This window comes from Bison bison, unplaced genomic scaffold (genome assembly GCF_000754665.1).
Source record: "Bison bison bison isolate TAMUID 2011002044 unplaced genomic scaffold, Bison_UMD1.0 scf7180017864111, whole genome shotgun sequence".
Taxonomy (NCBI): Eukaryota; Metazoa; Chordata; class Mammalia; order Artiodactyla; family Bovidae; genus Bison; species Bison bison.
In genome coordinates this window covers 869,133-881,988 of record NW_011494683.1, presented here as the reverse complement: position 1 = coordinate 881,988, position 12,856 = coordinate 869,133, and the positions used below count along the sequence as shown (strand labels likewise).

At 40.3% G+C, this 12,856-nt stretch overlaps 2 protein-coding genes across 4 annotated transcripts in view; one reads left to right on the top strand and one right to left on the bottom strand.

Annotated features, from left to right (window-relative positions):
- Positions 1 to 267, bottom strand: part of ABCE1 (ATP-binding cassette, sub-family E (OABP), member 1) — a 32,992-nt gene extending 32,725 nt beyond the window's left edge. The window contains exon 1 of one of the 2 annotated variants that reach the window (XM_010839121.1): positions 135 to 267. The gene's annotated coding sequence lies outside the window, so the exon portion shown is untranslated. The remainder of the gene's footprint in view (positions 1 to 134) is intronic. The other variant, XM_010839122.1, reaches the window with a different exon arrangement.
- The window catches only part of ANAPC10 (anaphase promoting complex subunit 10), an 88,559-nt gene that overhangs the window by 1,374 nt on the left and 74,329 nt on the right, over positions 1 to 12,856 (top strand). The window contains exons 1-2 of one of the 2 annotated variants that reach the window (XM_010839123.1): positions 141 to 478; positions 1,915 to 2,041. In XM_010839123.1, coding sequence (XP_010837425.1) covers positions 266 to 478; positions 1,915 to 2,041 — 340 coding nt within the window. In that variant the 5' untranslated portion in view covers positions 141 to 265. Of the gene's footprint in view, positions 1 to 140; positions 479 to 1,914; positions 2,042 to 12,856 lie in introns of those variants that run through there. The other variant, XM_010839124.1, reaches the window with a different exon arrangement.

Sequence of the window (12,856 nt, the reverse complement as noted above, 5' to 3'; positions counted from 1 at the left end):
TCCAAGCCGGCTGCCACGCGCTGCTGCAGCCGCCACCTGAGGCCTAACCAAAGGCTCTCGGAGAATGTCCCCACGGTGTTTAGACCGCGGCAGACTGCAGCTAAAGACCAACCCCCTCCAGTCTATTCACGTACCTGGAGAAACAGATTCCCTTTGCGGAGGGGAACGCAGAGATCAAATCGGCGCTTGCTTTTCACTTCTCAGCCACACAGCGTGTTCCAGCGGCCACCGGCCAAAATGGCGGTGCCCAGCCGCCGCCTCACGCATGCCACAAGGACGTAATGCGCGTGCGCGCCAGGGCGCGCCAGGCGGAGCTGTAGAAAGAGGTAGGGAGGGGCGGCTGGGACTGACGTCATTGTACTGCGACCCCAGTGACATCTCTGGGGAAGCTAGGCGGGCCTGGGAAGCCGAGTGGGAGTGGCGCGGAGCTGCGGCGGATCCAGAAAAACTGAGTGGCAGCAAGCAGAGTCCGCAAGCTGTAAGTGCGTGGGCTTTCCCCGACGGGGAGAATGGTTCTAGCTTAAGCGAACACCTTCTCTTTTCCATTGTCAGTCTTCTTTTACGCCATTTCCTCAAGGCCCGGGGGTCAGAAATGGATCTTTAGAGGTTGCCCATTTTAGTACTTCTGACAGAGGTGTCAAGCAGAACCGACAGAGTCTGGACCAGACACTGCTCGCGGTGGCTTTCTCTCCTTGACCTTAGCTCCTGAACGGAATGGCCCGGAACCCATTCTTCTTCGAGCTCCGTGTTTTTTCCACTTGGTGGCGGCCAGTGCCAAGTTCGCCAGGTGAATTCTGCTCCAAAATAGAGATGGGCCTTTTGCGGCGACAGTTTGGCATTTTTTGGACATTTGAAGATGTGGCCGTAGGTTTAATTACCTCATCTTAGATCTTACTTAACTTGCAGGTGGGAATACTTTAGTTTATTATTGAACCTATCCATTCACCCATGTACTGATTCAGAAAACTGCTAATGGATCATTTAAGCCTCAGTGCTTTCCAGTCTGTAGTTCAGTGTCTGGTATTATTTAAAGAGTATCAAGTGTGAAGAGTTAGGGAACAACTGAGATCTGATAGGAGGTGGATATCAAGGAGACAGTGTGCAAACCTTCTGGGCCAGGTTCATAATAGCATGTAGGTATAACGATGTTTAGTAGTTGAAACTGCATTACTGAAGCAATTTTACATGTTGTACACTATCCAGAGGTTTTTTTTTTTTTTTTTTCCTCCCCACATTTGGACACACTTACCAAGATTAACTAACAAAAGATGTGAAAGATGAAGTAAACTTGTGGTTTAGAATAGGCCTGTTACTCACTTCTAGACATTAAAGGCATTCTTCTGACTTTATGTTCTACGGTAAGAGCACATGTAATTGGAATTTTTGACAATTAATGAAGAGATGCAATTTTTCTCTGCATCACTTAATCACTTAATGGATTATTTAAGATGTAAACCAATATTTACATATTCCAGGATTAAGATTTCAGTCTGACTTTTTTAGAGAAAAAACTGCATTTGAATTGGAATTTTTGCTCATAGAGGTATAGAACTGCACAGCATTATAGAGTTACACATCAACTCCTTTGGCAGGAAACGGGAAAGCCCAGACCCCTCAAAAGTCTAGACTAGTTAAAGGCAAGAGTCAACTCAAGAGTTGACATCCTGATCCTATGGAGTTCTGACTACTATATTCTGCTGCTTTGCACAACTTGTAAGTCATAATATGTTACATTGTAGAAACAAAACTGAATTCTCAAGCCTTTTAAATTGCAGTGGTTATGTCAACTGCTCTTGAAAATAGATGGTTACTATCCAGGTTACATTAGTGATACACTGGCTGTTAAACTTTTACCATTTGTATAAAGATGCTCAGGTCCTGGTATAATGTGAACATTCTTTTTTTTCTACATAGAGTATTTTTAAAATGACCACACCAAACAAGACACCTCCTGGTGCTGACCCTAAGCAGTTGGAAAGGACTGGAACAGTACGGGAAATTGGGTCACAAGCTGTTTGGTCACTCTCATCTTGTAAACCAGGTAAAACAAAACAGGAAGAAACTATGTTAACTACTGAAAGTTAACTTTAATATTCGTTTTGTTTAGATGTGTATGTGTGTGTGAGTGACTCAGTCGTGTTTGACTCTTGACCACCCTTAGCTCGCCAGGCTCCTCTGTCCATGGAATTCTCCAGGCAAGAATACTGGAGTGGAGTGCTATTCTCTTCTCCAGGGCATCTTCCTAACCCAGGGATTGAACCCAGGTCTCCCGCATTAAATGCAGATTCTTTACCATCTCAGCCACCAGGGAAGCCCTTTGTTCAGAGGCTTTAATTTTAAAATCTAATTGGATTTTCGTTTGTTATATACCTCTTCTTAATTGCTTTACTAGTATCCACTTCAGTTTAACTGCACGTGTTATAAGGTCCCTTTATCCTCCCTCTTTTTGCTATGATTCAGTTACTTGGTTGGCATTTTTTTGACTATTTCTCTGGATGGGATAAATGAATGATACATTTTCTGAGGGATTATAGACCTCTAAATAATTTTATTTTACTCTTGGTTGAGATAGAATTCTCTTTTCCCCCCCCCCCCCATTTGATAAAGTACATTTTTTTCTATTTTGAGAAAGGGGTCACTTCAGACTTTGACTAGGATGAAGTTGGATTAATTCTCCCCATTTAATGTGTCGTATTCAAGCTAGAACTCACATCACCAGGGACTGAAAATTTCTTTATGGACTTAACACTGCATCCTTTTCCTGGACCTAAAGCAAAATAAATATGTAGTGCTTTACAAATTTGCATGTCATCCTTACACAGGAGCCATGCTAATCTTCTGGCTGTCATTCCAATTTTAGTATATGTGCTGTCAAAGCAAGCACTGGGATAGAATTCTTGAGTGGCAGTCCTTTTCTCAAAAAGTTGTGCATGCTAGTTTACCATTTCCTTTTTTATCACGTTGCAGGTAAGACAGTGTATATCTGTCTGTCTTACTTGCTAAGTAACTTGTTCTTTCTTTCTTTCTATTGATTCTTAGAGTTCAAGACTTTTGCCAGGATATATGTGTATCTTTTCTCATCCATAAAGCCTGTAATATGATACGCATTTTCAATCTGTAGACTCAAGCTCAGGGAAAGTTTTTAGCTTAAGGAATTTAAACGATAATGTTATTGATTCAGTAGTCATTTTTCTCTCAGAAAGCTCTACTATTTATACATAAGACTCCTGAAACCATCTTCCCAACCCAGCCTCTTCTGTTTCCTCTTAAGATTCTTTTCTCTCTCTTTTTATGAGTAATTTGAGGTATAATTTACTTAAGAAAAACTCACCCTTTTTGTATTTATAGTTATATGAATTTTAACAAGCACATCACAAATCAAAGCACCATCACAATTAAATATAGATTATTTTCATCATTTAAAGAAATTTCCTCATGTCTCTTTTTAGTCAGTCTTTTGCCCTGTCCCAGACCACTGACAACTTGATCTGTTTTGTGTCTCTTTGGTTTTTACCTTTCTCAGAATGCCATATAAATGTAATCATATTTTATGTAGCTTTTGAGGTCTTACTTCTTTCACTTAGTATAGTATATTTGTGATTGTTCCTTTAGGAGTTGGTTCCTTCTTATTGCTGATTACTATTCCACTGTATGGATGTATCACACTTTGTTACCTATTCACCAGTTAATGGACCTTTAGGTTTGTGGTAGTCAGCTTCCCAAATGGTACCAGTGATTCCTGTTTCCTGGTTTTCATGCCCCTCTGATGACCTCTCCCACATTGTGTCAGGGTTAGTCTCTGGAACCAGGAGAATATGGCAGATTGCAGTCTCAGTATGCAGTTTCTGAGGCTAGATCATAAAAGACATCATGGCTCTGCATGCTCTTGTTTGGATCACACCGTCTAGGGAAAACTAGCTCCCATTTTGTGAGGAAACAAGGGGACCCGTGGAGAGGTTGATGGGGCAAGAGACATGGCCTTCTGACAATAGCCAGTGGAGGACTGGGGCCTCCTGGCAACAGTCATATGATTAAATCACCTTAGAATGGATCCTCCAGCCACTGGATAACCAAACTGGCCCCAAATTCCTATCTCATAGAAATTGTGAAGTAATGCATGTTTGGTGTTTCAGGGTGCTAAGTTAACTAAGATAAGGTTGCTTCCAATATTTGGTGATTATGGAGGAAGCTACCATAAGCATTCATGTACAGGTTTTTATGTAGACATATATTTTTATTTTTCTTGAGTAGATACTTAGGAGTAGAGTGACTGGGTTCATTTATTTTTATTTCTTCCTTTCCAGTCTATAACTTTTATTTCCTTCTCTTGTCTCATTGCATGAGCTAAGACTTTCAATATGATGTTACATAGAAGTGGCAAAAAGGGTTGTTGTTGTTTAGTCACAAGTCGTGTCTGACTCTTTTTTTTTTTGCAATCCTATGGACTGTAGCCCCCCTAGACTTCTCTGACCATGGGATTTTCCAGGCAAGAATACTGGAGTTGCCATTTCTTTCTCCAAGGGATCTACCCAACCCGGGGATTGAACCTGTGTCTCCTGCATTTAGAGGTGGACCTTTTACCGCTGAGCCACCTGGGAAGCCCCAAATATGGTGTTAGCTGTTGTTTCTTGTGGATATATAAAGTTGAGGAAGTCCCCCTAATTTCGGTAGATGTGCTGATAGAGTTTTGCCTTGAATGAATGTTGAATTTGTGAAATGCTTTCTCAACATCTCTTAGTATAATAATATGGTTTTTCTCATTTAGCCTGTTGTTTTGATAGATTATATTAATTTTAGAACATTGAACCAACTTTGCATACCTGGAATAAATTCCAATTGATTATGGTGAATAATTTTTTTATACTAACGTTCAATTTGCTAATATTTTCTTGTGAATTTTTGCATTTGTGTTCATGAGAGATATTATTCTTTAATTTTCCTTTCTTGTAATGTCTTTGTCTGGTTTCGTTTTTAGAGTAATGCTACCCATAGGTAAGCAGTCAGAAAGTATTCCCTCTGCTTCTATTTTCTGAAAGAAATTTTGGACACTTGGTATTATTTCTTCCTTAAATGTTTGACAGAAGTCACCGGTGAAACCATTTAGGCCTAGTGATTTCTTTAGAAGGTTATTAACTTTTGATTCAATTTTTATAATAGATATAGGCTTTATTCAGATTATCTGTTCCTCCTTGTGTGAGTTTTGGTGGGTTGTGTCTTTCAAGGAATTGGTCCATTTTATTTATCAAGTTTGTGGGCTTGGAGCTCCTTATAATACCCTTTTATCCATGGGATCAATAGTGATGGCTCCTCTTTTGTTTTTTATATTAGTAATTTATGTCTTCTTTCTTTTTTTCTTGTTTAGCCTGGTTAGAGGTTTATTGATTTTATTGACCTTTTCAAAGAACCAACTTTTCAGTATTGGTGATTTTTCTCTATTAATTTCCTGTTTTTAGTTTCATTGATTTTGATTTATTTTCTGATTTTTATTATTTCTTTCTCCTGCTTATTTTGAATTTAATTTGCTCCTCTTTTTCTAGTTTTCTAAGGTGAACACTTAAGTTATTGACTTTAGAGCTTTCTTCTTTTCTAATATATATATATTTCATGCTATAAATGCAGTAAATTTCAGAAAGCACTGCTTTCTGTTATTGATTTTTAGTTTAATTTTGTTGTGGTCTGGGTGTACAATTTGAATGATTTCTATTTGTTTGAATGTTTTTGTGTGTGTTTTATAGCACAAAATGTGGTCCATTTTGGTTAATATTACACATAAACTTGAGAATAACCATGCATTCTGCTGTCATTGGATGAAGCAATCTATAAATATCAAATTAATATAGCTGATTGATGGTGCTGGTTCAGTTCAGTCATACACTTACTGATTTTCTGCCTGATGGATAAAGGCTTAAGATTCAGAGTCTAAAATTCCTTTAGTGTCCTTGTTTTTGTCTCCTTTGTTATCTTTGAATTTCTCTAGAGACTCCTTATTGGAGAAGGAAATGGCAACCCACTCCAGTGTTCTTGCCTGGAGAATTCCAGAGACGGGGGAGCCTGGTGGGCTGCCGTCTGTGGGGTCGAACAGAGTCGGACACGACTGAAGCGACTTAGCAGCAGCAGCAGCAGCAGAGACTCCTTAAATGGCATCTAAGCTTGCAGTTCTTTGAATTTAACCTACTGATACTATATTGGAGTCCTGTTGATATGGTGTTAAGTTATGGGGAGAATGGAAGTGTTCTATAATCCTGTGATTAGAGCTTAGTCTTTTAGTGGGCCTGTGTCCATGCCTGTACCTTTGCAAGTGCTTCTCACCTTTTCTTACCCCACTTAGGTGAGACAGAAAGGCTAGAGGAGGATGGAGTCATGTATTTTCCTTTCCCTGCGTCAGTTGTGCTGTGCTTTGCTTAGTTGCTCAGTTGTGTCTGATTCTTTGCGACCCCATAGACTGAAGCTCTCCAGGCTCCTCTGTTCATGGGATTCTCCAGGCAGGAATACTGGAGTGGGTTGCCATGCCCTCCTGCAGGGGATCTTCCCAACCCAGGGATCAAACCCAGGTCTCCCGCATTGCAGGTGAATTCTTCACTGTCTGAGCCACGAGGGAAGCCCTCTGTGTCAGGCTCTGGTGAAAAAACAACAGCAACAAAAAACATATTGGTTAGGCTCTGTTAAAAGAGTTTTCCTTTAAGTCAGGCCTTTGTTACGGGAAAGAGAATGCTTTTGGTGTGATTCATAATGATTACCTTCCTCTCTGTCTGCCTCCTGCAGAATTTCCTAGAGAATTTTCTCTGATCTTTACCATGAAGAGAACCTGGTGGGGCTTCTAGAGGTAAAATCCCTGAACATGTGGAACACTCTTTGAGGCTGAGCATCCAGCTGTTTTTACTGTCTCAAGCTAGCCTGTACTCAGTCTCCAGCAATTAGTCCACTAGTAATTACTCTTAAGTTTTCCCTGTTGTTCAGTTTTTCGACCAGTTGCTAACTCCAGTGATAGTTTCTGCTCCTGGTAAGATGTGATTCTCTGTTTTCTGTTTCTTCAGTTTTCTGAGTTGTGGTTTGCCTTGTGACCTCTACTGGACCTAAATAATTATTGGTTTTCAGTTCAGTTTAGTTCAGTCACTCAGTCGTGTCTGACTCTTTGCGACCCCATGGACTGCAGCACTCCAGGCTTCCCTGTCCATCACCAACTCCTGGAGCTTACTCAAATTCATGTCTGTCGAATCTGTGATGCCATCCAGCCATCTCATCCTCTGTTGTCCCCTTCTCCCACCTTCAGTCTTTCCCAGCATCAGGGTCTTTTCAAATGAGTCAGTTCTTTGCATCAGGTGGCCAAAGTATTGGAGTTTCAGCTTCAGCATCAGTCCTTCCAGTGAATATTCAGGACTGTTTTCCTTTGGGATTGACTGGTTGGATCTCCTTGCAGTCCAAGGGACTCTCAAGAGTCTTCTCCAACACCACAGCTCAAAAGCATCAATTCTTCGGCGTTCAGCTTTCTTCACAGTCCAACTCTCACATCCGTGCATGACCACTGGAAAAACCATAGCCTGGACTAGACAGACCTTTGTCGGCAATAGTGTCTCTGCTTTTTAGTATGCTGTCTAGATTGGTTCTTCCAAGGAGCAAATGTCTTTTAATTTCATGGTTGCAGTCACCATCTGCAGTGATTTTGGAGCCCCCCAAAAATAGTCAGTCACTGTTTCCACTGTTTCCCCATCTATTTGCCATGAAGTGACCCAGCCATTTGTCATAATCTTAGCTTTTTTAATGTTGAATTTTTTGAATGTTCAGTTAATTCAGCTTTTTTATTTTTGTTGTTGTGAGAGTGAGAGTAACATTCTCCTTGCTCTTTACAAGTCAGGCTCTTTTTCCTTTTTCTTTTAAAATACGTATATCTTTTTATTTGAAGTGGATTTAATATAGACTTTTTAAAAAAAATCAAGTCTGACATTCTTTGTCTTATAACTGAGAGTGTTTAGATCATTTACACCTAATATACCTGTTGGTGAAATTAGATTTAAAACTACTGTCTTGAAATTGGGGGATTTGTCCATTTTTTCCTCTCCTTTGTAACCTGATTTTGGGTAAATTTAGTATTTTTTGTGACTCTTATCTTTCAACTGACTCTTAAGTTATACCTCCTTTTTGAAATTTTCTGAGGAACTGCCTTAAGGATTTCACTATATATCTTTTTCACAGTTTACCTTCAAGTAATATACTACTGCAATAGATAAGGCATACAGATCCTTTATCAGTATACTTCCAATTTCTCTCCCATCCTTTACGCTATTTTGACATACATTTTATTTTTTGCATATTTAAAACCTTAGGATACATTGATGCTATTTTTGTTTTAAAAGATCGGTTATGTTTTGGAGTGATTTAAAATCAAAACCTTTAACTTTTTCAATTTTTGGAACTTTTTATTTCTTTGAATAGATCCAGGTTTCTGTCTGGCATCATATTCTTCCTGCCTTAAGAACTTTCTTTACAGTTTTCATATTGCAGGTCTGCTAGCAATGTTTGGTTGAAAAAATTTTCATTTTGCTTTTTATTACTGTGGTATATTTTCCTTGCATGAAATTCTAGGTTGGCATCTAGGTTATCTATCATCTAGCATTCTAGGTTATCATCTCTATGTCTTAGAGATGATATTCTGTATCTTCTGGATTACATAGTTTCTGAAGAAAAGTCTGCTCTAGTCAATGTGGCTTTTTTCCCTCTGCCTTCTTTTAAGATTTTATCTTTAATATTTAGCAGTAAAGATATGAAGTGTGTGTATGTGTTTAATCCTGCTTGAGATTCATTGAGATTCTTGGATCTTCTGGCTTGATGTCCTGCATTATTTTGAAAATTCACTGCCATTATTTCTTCTAGTTTTTCTTTTGCCCCATCCTCATCTTTCTGGGAATCTAATTATACATATGCTTGTTGTTGTTGCTGTTCAGTTACTCAGTTGTATCCAACTCTTTACAGCCCCATGGATTGCGGCTCACCAGGCTTCACTGTCCTTCACTACCTCCCAGAGTTAGCTCAAACTCATGTCCATTGAGTCGATGATGCCATCCAACCATCTCATCTTCTGTCACCCCCTTCTTCTGCCCTCAAATCTTTCCCAGCATCGGGGTCTTTTTCAGTGACTTGGCTTTTCACATCAGGTGACCAAAGTATTGGAGCTTTAGCTTCACCATCAGTCCTTCCAATAAATATTCAGGGTTGATTTCCTTTAGGATTGACTAGTTTGATCTCCTTGCTGTCCAAGGGACTCTCAAGAGTCTTCTCCAGCACCACAGTTCGAAAGCATCAACTTTTTGGTGCTCAGCCTTCTTTATGGTCCAACTACTGGAAAAAACATAGTTTGATTAGACGGGACCTTTGTTGGCAAAGTGATGTCTCTACTTTTTAAGATGCTGTCTAGGTTTATCATAGGTTTTCTTCCAAGGAGCAAGCATCTTTTAATTTCATGGCTGCAGTCACCATCCACAGTGGTTTTGGAGCCTAAGAAAATAAAGTCTATCACTGATTCTATTGTTTCCCCATCTGTTTGCCATGAAGTGATGGGACTGGATGCCATGATCTTAGTTTTTTTGAATGTTGAGTTTTAAAGCAGCAGAGCATTTAATTTTGGTAACCATTTGGTATTTGTCCCTTTGCTTTAGGTGCTCTATTTATTTCCCCTTTTTTTCCTCTTAGTGTTTTGCTTTGGGTTTTTTAATTGGTCTAGCTTCAAGTCTACTACTTCTTTCTTTGGCTTTATTGAATCTACTAATGATTCTAAGGAATCTTTCATCTTTGCTATGTTTTTTATTTATGGATTTTTCATTTGACCCTTAAAGGAGTTTTTCCTATGTTGAAATTCCCTGTTTCTTTGTTTCATCTACCTTTCCCCCTAAATTCTTTAACATATTAATCATAGCTATTTAAAGTCCCTGTTTGTTAATTTAAACATCTGGTTCATCTCTGAGTCTATTTCTAGTGATTGCTTTATCTTTTGATAATATTTGTTTCTTTTGTTTGTGTGTCGTAAATGTGCTGTGCTAAGTCATGTCCAACCTCAGTGGTGTCTGATTCTTTGTGACCCTGTGGACTGTAGCCTGCCAGGCTCGGCTGTCCATGGGATTTTCCAGGCAAGAATACTGGAGTGGATTGCTGTGCCTTCCTCCAGGGGATCTTCCCGACCCGGGGATCGAACCCTCATCTCTTACATGTCCTGCATTGGCAGGCGGGTTCTTTACCACTAGCACCACCTAGGAAGTCTGTCATAAATGTTTACCAAATGCTAAACTGTGGAAAATTCTGAAAAAGATGGGAATACCAGACCACCTGATCTGCCTCTTGAGAAATCTGTATGCAGGTCAGGAAGCAACAGTTAGAACTGGACATGGAACAACAGACTGGTTCCGAATAGGAAAAGGAGTACGTCAAGGCTGTGTATTGTCACCCTGCTTATTTAACTTATATGCAGAGCAACATCATTAGAAACGCTGGGCTGGAGGAAGCACAAGCTGGGATCAAGATTGCCGGGAGAAATATCAATAACCTCAGATATGCAGATGACACCACCCTTATGGCAGAAAGTGAAGGAGAACTAAAGAGGCTCTTGATGAAAGAGGAGAGTGAAAAGGTTGGCTTAAAGCTCAACATTCAGAAAACTAAGATCATGGCATCCAGTCCCATCATTTCATAGCACATAGATGCAGAAACAGTGGAAACAGTGACAGACTTTATTTTTTTGGGCTCCAAAATGCAGATGGTGACTGCAGCAATGAAATGAAAAGACGCTGGCTCCTTGGAAGAAAAGCTATGCCCAACCTAGACAGCGTATTAAAAAGCAGAGACATTACTTTGCTAACAAAGTCCATCTAGTCAAAGCTATAGTTTTTCCAGTAGTCAGGTATGGGTATGAGAGTTGGACTCTAAAGAAAGCTGAGCTCCAAAGAATTGATGCTTTTGAACTGTGGTGTTGGAGAAGACTCTTGAGAGTCCCTTGGACTGCAAGGAGATCTAACAAGTCCATCCTAAAGGAAATCAGTCCTGAATATTCATTGAAAGAATTGATGCTGAAGCTGAAACTCCAGTACTTTGGCCACCTGATGTGAAGAACTGACTCATTGGAAAAGACTGATGCTGGGAAAGATTGAAGGCCGAAGGAAAAGGAGACAAAAGAGGATGAGATGGCTGGATGGCATCACCGACTCAATGGATGTGAGTTTGAGTAAACTTCAGGAGTTGGTGATGGACAGGGAGGCCTGGCATGCTGCAGTCCATGGGGTCACAAAGAGTCGGACACGACTGAGCGACTGAACTAAACTGAACTGAAACATTAGTAGATATTGAAAAAAATGGTATTTACACTCTGAAATGATTACCTCTTTTCTGTCAGACTTTTATAGTGGAAGTTGAGTAAGGAATTGACCTGGGTTTTAGATTGGTGGTTTTTTTTTTTGTTCTGTTTTGTTATGGTTACCTTCAGTATCACAGGCTTCAGATTCCTCTAAAGATTCTAGTGTTTGTGGCAGGGGCAGTTGTGCCAGAGGAGTTTTCTTAGTATTCCTCCTCCATAATCGTTTTCAGTTATCTCTCTATCCCTGGGCTTCAAGGGGTGTCTGTCTCCATGCTCTTGCCCTGCCTCCAGTGGTAAAATGTGATGGTTGTTACTCAATGCAGAGGATCAGAGGCAGGACTTCTCTGTTTTTCTAGTCCGACTTCAATCCTAGATAGCTCTTGTGTACCTGGTCTCCAGGATGGGACCTTCTCAGCATTTTGGTCCCTCCTACCTATGATAGTGAAACTGGTCTTTGTGGCTCAGCTGGTAAAGAATCCGCCTGCAACATGGGTTCGATCCCTAGGTTGGGAAGATGCCCTAGAGAAGGGAAAGGCTACCCACTCCAGTGTTCTGGCCTGGAGAATTCCATGGGCTGTCTAGTCCATGGGGTCGCAAAGAGTTGGACACGACTGAGCGACTCTCACCTCACTTTCACCTATGATAGTGAAACTCCGATCTTTCCTAGGGGAGAGTTTTCTGTCCTGTTCCAGAGGAAGGAGTGTTCCTGCTCCTTTTCCAAGAGTATAGCGTTTTTTTCTTTCCTTCTTTCCCAGCAAGTCTGTATCTGTTCTGTGTGCCGGAGTCAGCAGGTTTGACTCTCTTCCCTTAGCGGCTTAAGTTCTTTTTCTGTAGGAGAGAGGCTTTGAGGGGAGGAGGGGTTTTTGCTTTTCCTGCAGTGGTAGTCAGTCCCCTCCTCCATGCTTGCACCGCTGACTTTCCAATTTCCTGTTCTCCCGGCAAAGTGTCCTCTTATGTGCACAGTGAGGGCTCTTAGAAAAGAATCTAAGAGTCAGTGTGAATTCACCTTGTGTGTGAGACTCCCAGGGCTGCTATTTTTCTATGATAGCCCACACTTAGCCTTTAGCAGTTTGTTGAAGTTCTACCTAATTCCTTTTTATGTGTGTATTGGGTCGTTGTTCCTTCCTCCCATGCTCTACCACAGTTGGGACTGGCTGTCCATCCTTTCTCTCCTAACCTGCAAACTATCCTTCTTGGGTTTCAGGGTATTTGGTTGCTGCATAATTTTAAGCGTTCATGTCTCCAAGAAAAATTATGAGATTTTAGTTTATCTAGCCATTTTTTGTTGTTTGAGTAAGGGTGGTGCCTTTTTCCAGCTTCATAAGTTCTAGACTGCTTCAGAAGTTTCTAATATTCTCTATAACACCAAATGTTTCTGTGAATTTACTCAAATTGAGTATCTTCTGTTGCTTTACTTAGTAGCATAATTCAATTGGTGCCATGCTAATCTCAGTAACAGGGTAGGAATCAGTGCCAGTTCACACTGTTTTTTTTTTTTTCCCTAATTTTATTTTATTTTTA